Source organism: Cariama cristata, unplaced genomic scaffold (genome assembly GCF_000690535.1).
Source record: "Cariama cristata isolate BGI_N322 unplaced genomic scaffold, ASM69053v1 scaffold18988, whole genome shotgun sequence".
NCBI lineage: Eukaryota > Metazoa > Chordata > Aves > Cariamiformes > Cariamidae > Cariama > Cariama cristata.
In genome coordinates, this window is record NW_009633100.1 from 1 (window position 1) to 6,677 (window position 6,677).

At 38.9% G+C, this 6,677-nt stretch overlaps 1 protein-coding gene across 1 annotated transcript; it reads left to right on the top strand.

The window, feature by feature from the left end:
• The first annotated feature begins 344 nt into the window (after positions 1 to 344).
• RIT1 (Ras-like without CAAX 1) lies at positions 345 to 4,078 on the top strand. Its single transcript, XM_009706627.1, has 4 exons — positions 345 to 399; positions 1,963 to 2,036; positions 2,526 to 2,717; positions 3,848 to 4,078. The coding sequence occupies exons 1-4, from the start codon at positions 345 to 347 to the stop codon at positions 4,076 to 4,078; spliced, it is 552 nt and encodes a 183-aa protein (XP_009704929.1).
• Positions 4,079 to 6,677: the final 2,599 nt, after the last annotated feature.

Consider the following 6,677-nt stretch of genomic DNA (forward strand, 5'->3'; position numbering starts at 1 on the left):
TGCCGTGACCAAAACAGCCCGGTTTTGGGCGCTGTTCCCCCGCCCCCTCGCCAAGGGTGTCGGGCAGGGCGGTGTGTCATCGTCTTCCGCGTTTTGGCTGTGTCCAGCTTCGTGTCTGAAACTCGTAGCGGAGTGCTTGGTTGAAGACAGGGGCATAGTTCTCTGCTTCTGAGTTACTGAACCTATTTTAGCTACCATATTTCTTTCAAGTCTTGCACCGAGTGAAGTTTTATGCTTTAGCTATTAGTGAAATAACGCACCTAAGCATGTTGTGAACTGAATGCTGAAGCGGCAGGTGTTTACCAAGACTTGTGCAATTGCGTGTCTGATGTTTGTTTCCAGCCATGACCATGCAGTTCATCAGTCACCGGTTTCCAGAGGATCACGATCCCACAATTGGTAAGAAGAATCTGTTTTCTCTCTTTGCTGTTGTCGTGGTTTAGCCCCAGCCAGCAACTGAGCACCACACAGCCGCTTGCTGGTTCCTCCCCGCTCCCAGGGGGATGGGGAGGAGAATCAGAAAAGAAGTAAAACTCGTGAGTTGAAATAAAAACTGCTTAATAACTAAAGCTAAACTAATACTACTAATAATAAAAAACATAATACTCATTGTAATGAAAAGGAATATAACAAGAAAGAAGGAAAACCAGGTGATGCACAGTGCAGTTGCTTGCCAGTCACTGAGCGATGCCCAAACAGCAATTCGTGCCTCCTGGCCAGCTCCCCCCAGTTTATATACTAAGCATGACATTCTATGGTATGGAATATCCCTTTTGTTAGTTCAGGTCAGCTGTCCTGGCTGTGCTCCCTCCCGGGTTCTTGTACATCTGCTTGCTGTCAGAGCACAGGAGGCTGAAAAATCCTTAATTTAGGATAAATGCTAATTAGCAATAACTAAAACATCAGTGTGTTACCAACATTATTCTCACACTAAATCCAAAACACACTGTACCAGCTAGTAAGCAGAAAATTACCTCTATCCTAGTCAAAATCAGGACAGCTGTTCGCTCCCTCTCTTAGCAGGTTAAGTTCTTGCGGAGTCCATTGCTTTAAAGCACTCAATTTAAAGAAAGCTATAAATTTGGCTGTAAATTGAGGGCCCAGGTCCCTTAGAGTACTCATTTAAAGGTATTAAGAGTTCTGACTCTTAGAGAGACTGCTATTAGAGATTACTGTGAGGACTGGGATACATATCTTGAGTTTTAGATCTTTAATAGTTTTCCTATCACATATATTCAAGCCACGTGCCTGAATATCTACCATTGTTGGCAGACAAGGATGAAAAACTGCTGATGAGTGCTTATTAGTTGTCTATTCAAAAAATCTAGTCTCCATGCTATAGATCAGCTCCCTGCTATTAATTTGTCAGGCCAGGTTGTGCTCTGTGTTTTACAAGTTGGGAGGGATGAAAATGCTTAAGAACTTACTATATTGCTGCATAACTGTTGCAGCGTATGTAAGAGAAACCTTAACCAACGGTTACGCTGTCAAAAGAAAAATGGGAAAACCAGCCAGCTGCTTCTTGAAAGCAGGCTGTTTGTCGTGTGGGAGTGCTGACTTAGAGGGACTGAATATTGATTGTCTGTCTTTTAAGAAAACGGCAGTTGGTGGTGGCCAGTTCTTGTCTTGGATCATGGGTATTTTCTGGCTTTGAGAAAAACGTAATGCTCTTACTCTCTGCTTTCCACCAAGGTGTCCAAAATGAATTTATAGGATGTGGTCACGTCTGTCAGAAATAGTATGTACAATAGCATGATTTTAGCAAACACTTGGGAGGATGCTAAATCACACCAGAACAATTAAAAATTTAATTTGCTGTTAAACGAAGATCAGACTAATGTAGTATAGTAATATTACCAGATTAGGTTCTTCTAGTGTAACATTCTGTTTGTGAAGTGATGACTAATGAGTATTGCAATTGTATTCCAATCTTGTTCTTTCCAATGTGCTGTGAATTCACAGAGGATGCTTATAAAATACGAATACGCATTGATGACGAACCTGCTAATCTGGATATCTTGGACACAGCCGGACAGGTATGTAAGTAATAATAAGTGAATTGAGAGGATGTTAAGAAATCTGTAATGGTCAGGCGTAGAGACAGAAATCCTGCAAAAGTATGCCTGTCTTAGCTCAAAAAGCAATTTGGAAGATCTCTTACTTCTTCTAAGCATCATATTCCTTACAGCATCTGTATCATACTGTCTATACTTAGGCAACTCAGACAGTACTCTGGTTTCGTGCACTACTTTCTCCATTGCACCTTGCTGTTCATTATCAACAAGTAATACATATTGGCTGATAAATGACATGTTGATATGATTTCTATAGCAAGGGAAACTTGGCGTTAATCCCAAACATATGTAATATCCCATCTTATATGTAATGGGATGAGAAGATAGATGATCAGCTTGCTTACAGGGTTCCTATCCAACTGCTTTTGGAATGCATATTGCGTTTCCCATTCTGAGCAAATTAGAAAGTCATCGTATTTGTGCAATTGAAATGTGATTATCTGTTTCTAGGCAGAGTTTACGGCCATGAGAGACCAGTACATGAGGGCTGGTGAGGGATTTATCATCTGTTATTCAATCACAGACCGACGCAGTTTCCATGAAGTGCGTGAGTTCAAACAGCTAATCTATCGTGTCCGACGCACCGATGACACTCCCGTGGTCCTGGTGGGAAATAAATCTGATCTGACACAGCTACGGCAGGTAAATGGAAGAAAAGAGGGCCGCAGTTACAAGCTATTTCTGTCGTAAAATGCAGTAATACAAGAGGTTATACTCCCTTTCTTAATTTTTTTGCACATTTGCTATATAATAAGTTGAACAGTAGAGAAGTACTTGTTTAATCCAGAATGTGTTGAATAACCAAATGCATATTGCAGTCACAAAAATAAAGTCTTCAAGTTGATGCTTTGGGTTTCAGCTACTCTTGGGCTTTTCTTTTTTTTTTAATTCCTTAAAGGAGATACTGTTAATAGAGATTTAGCATTCCGTAAACGACTTGCAGATACTAGTACAAATTGCAGATGCCAGTGTGCTAAGAATGGACGCGTGATGATGGAGAACTTGGATAAGAGTGAACAGAAAGGAAAATTACTTTCAGCTTAAGAAAACAGTAACTACTGTCTGTGGGAAAACCGTTTGAAGCAGAGCTTCACTCGAAGGAAACCTACTTTGGAAAACAAGTATCAGAGGTGCTGTTTGTATATCTGGAATTAGATGGATTTTCAGTATGTGTTACAGCAGGAAAATTATGGTAGCTATGATAAAATACCCATGCTAAGAGATGTAAAGTATAGGATGAGGAGTGGGTGTTGCTTTTCTATGGCCTCAGTGAGACTGGGGTTTTTTTGGTTTTGGAGACTTTTTGGGATTGGTGTTTTTTTGACTTGGGTTTGGGTTTGGGTTTGGTTTTTTTTTTTTTGGAAAGGTTTTGCTTGGTTCTGGGAAGTAGTTTGGCAAACATAATAGATTTTGACCAGGAGAAGGAAATACCCTTAGCTTACCAAACCGACAAATGCTTGTGTTAGGGCTGAGAACTGCTCGTGTTAGGCAACTTCTAGATTAAGCTCCAAGAAAAGAATATTCTTTTGAAGGACTTTGTTGTTTCATGAATGTCCAGAGAGCCTCTTGCAGATGATTGCATTGCTAGAGAAATGATGAGTGAAAGAGAAAGAAAAACAGGTTCGTAGAGAAGGATTCAGAGATCAGTGGAAATGAGCTGTTCTGGAACTGGGAGGGTGCATGCACAGTTACAGAGCAAGCAGAACAAGAAATGGTAAAGAAACAAACTTTCTGGCTTTGGCTTTCTTGACAATTGTGAACTTTTTTTTCAGGTCTCCAAAGAAGAAGGCTCTGGTTTAGCACGAGAATTCAACTGCCCTTTTTTTGAAACTTCAGCTGCATACCGTTATTATATTGATGATGTATTTCATGCTCTTGTGCGAGAAATCCGCAGGAAAGAAAAAGAAGCCGTAATGGCAATGGAAAAAAAATCAAAACCTAAAAGCAGCGTGTGGAAAAGACTGAAGTCACCGTTTAGAAGGAAGAAGGATTCAGTCACTTGAACAGAGACAGTTCCTCTGCAAAATAAAACAAAACCTGTGAACAGCCATTTGTAACCAAAGCGGTTTGGTGACAACATTTTGATGGCATGTTTAAACATGATGGGACTTTTATGAGGGAATGCATAACTTTTACAAGTTAATTTTGTTTAGGATGATATTCCCTTAATTTTGGATATGTTTAACTTCAGAGACGGTAACAGCTGTACAACAGTTTTTTGTCATTTTTTTACTGGATCCAGCAAATGTTGCTTTTATGTCATTGGTTACAAATGCTGATAGGTTTATGTCCCTGCACTTTTGAATGTTTTCTTCAGTCACTGTGTGCTGGAAACTGAATTGTGTAAAATATTGTTGAAGGTCTACCCAACCTAACTTAATTAATTTTTTCCTAGTTGTTTGCACAAGAAAACTTTGCTGCTCTCCAGAACAGTAACCCACATCATGAGAGACGGCTTGTCGAGGTCGTGCTGAAAAGTGGTTTACAAAATGTATGTCGTGACTAGCAGACTTGGCTGTGTATAGATGTCACTGAACAGAGCCGTGCTAGAATTCTTGTGTTCTCATTGAATAGATTTTTTTCCCAGCAAAAGTAATGTGGAATACTTGTACAAGTTTATCTAAATAATCAGTTAATCAGCAGTGTTGTAGATGGGATTCTAAACAAGTCAGAAAAAGCAAATTATGGTTCCTGTGGTAGCTGTAACTTGGCAACAGTGCGTGAATATGTAGCATCTTCCTACTGTATATAGCATTTATTCTGTTGCCATAGCATGGGAAATGTAATGATGCTGTAGAAACCACAGCTTTCAATTTTCTGACTTGCTTGTTAAAAATCATAGCTGTAACGGTGCACTGGCTTATTTATTTACATTCAGTTTTATGGTGTCTTAAAGGAGCCAGTATCTTTGTTAAGTAGAAGTCTCTAACATAGTTATTTCAAATTACTCTGTAATTGTAGAGAAAACGACTGATACTGAGGTATCTGGGCCCAGAATTCATATCCCTAATACTGGTAAGATTCTTCCAATTCAGTCTTAAAAGTAGAATTGCTGGTGCAATTAGCAATTAGCTGGGCACAGTGGCAGGCATGAGAGACAAGCACATCCCTGACCGTACGTATGCAGGCAGTCCAGGCAGTGCAGGTACAGGTTTTATTGTGCTCAGTAAAGAATGATGTGATTAAGAAAGTGCTTGTGAGGCAAGACCCTCCATATGTAGAGATATTCTCTGCTTTTGAGCTGATTTACATGTACATCGGTTATAGAATTTAAATCCAGTAGAGAGACGGGTGTCTGATGCTCCTCTTGATTTTTTTTTTTAATAATAGAACAAATCATAGTTCCATAACTCAGACATGGTTAAAACAAGTTTCTCAGAGAACTAAGTGCCTAGAATCTTTCAGTTTAAGAGTGAAAGAGCTTAGTAGACTAAGTGTAGTATAATTTCTGTTACTCTTTGATCATCTGTGTCAGTAACTATGTTAATCTTACTGATCAAAAATCAGATCTGTGATGTCAGTCTTAGTGTGCTGCATGTGATAGTGCAGTTAAAACGGAAAATTCATAGGTAAAAGGATTAGTACAAGAAGCGAGGCTAGCAAATATATAAACTTAAGCTTTTTTTCTTGCTAAAATCCTTATTGCTGAAGATATGACTGGAAATTCTGTGTCTGTTCGTTTTAAGAGTGTTTTCTTCGTGTAAGATTTAAAAAAACTTATAACATGAAATTTGGAGGGGGTTACATTTTTTTTATTTTGTTTGTGGCGGAGCTAAACATTTAAATTGGTTTCTGTTTCTCACTTCCTTCCAGTGTTCTAGCGTTACGCTACACTGGTAATAATCACACATACGTTTGAAAAAGGCTGAGAATAATTCAGATTGCTTAGAATTTAAGACCTCTTTTACACTAACTTTGTGAGCAGCTGTGTGCATCATTTCAGTAGTTACTGGTTTAGGACTGAAAGCCCTCTTAATCATTCATTGTTGGATTAAATGCCGTCTATAATTCAGATAAAAATCCTAGGAAAACCGTCTAGCCGAAAATTTGAGGAGAAGGAAGGGGCAACAGCTAAGAAGTTGCTCTAAAAGCAGTCACTGATTCTGTCATCGTCAAAATTATTTCAGACCAGCCTTCTGGAAATGCTGAACGGGGGCCTGATGGTGATTACGAGTTTTCCCTGTGCTTTTCAGGGAAGTAACAGTAAGTTAACATAAAAAATCAGCTTCCTACATTCAAAGTTTTCAGATAATGTGGAAAGCTAACCTGTCAGCAGTACTGAAAGCTGTATGAGACTGTTTTCACCTTTGAATAACTGATGTCTGTGCCTTATGTGATTCCTTCAATGCAATTTAAATGTTTACTAATGCCTTTTGTGAGCCTGTTGCTTATAGAATTATTATGTCAGAACAGCAGCAAGCACTTTTTTTTACACCGTGTTATTCAAAAAGAGTTTTATTTTTGTCATGTATAAATTTGTACGCAGAATTATTGTTTTATTTGACACAATATATAATTTTTAACACAAACATTTGCATTTGATGTTTTAATCTGTGGTGTCTAGCATGATGGGTAGAAGGCCATTCAGCCTGAGAGTGCTGG

Bases quoted from the DNA above. Each gene is read 5' to 3' on its own strand.
- RIT1 (XM_009706627.1), top strand. From the start codon at position 345: ATGACCATGCAGTTCATCAGTCACCGGTTTCCAGAGGATCACGATCCC. The intron at 400-1,962 runs GTAAGAAGAATC...GTGAATTCACAG, and splicing joins GGATCACGATCCCACAATTG to AGGATGCTTATAAAATACGA. The intron at 2,718-3,847 runs GTAAATGGAAGA...CTTTTTTTTCAG, and splicing joins ATCTGACACAGCTACGGCAG to GTCTCCAAAGAAGAAGGCTC.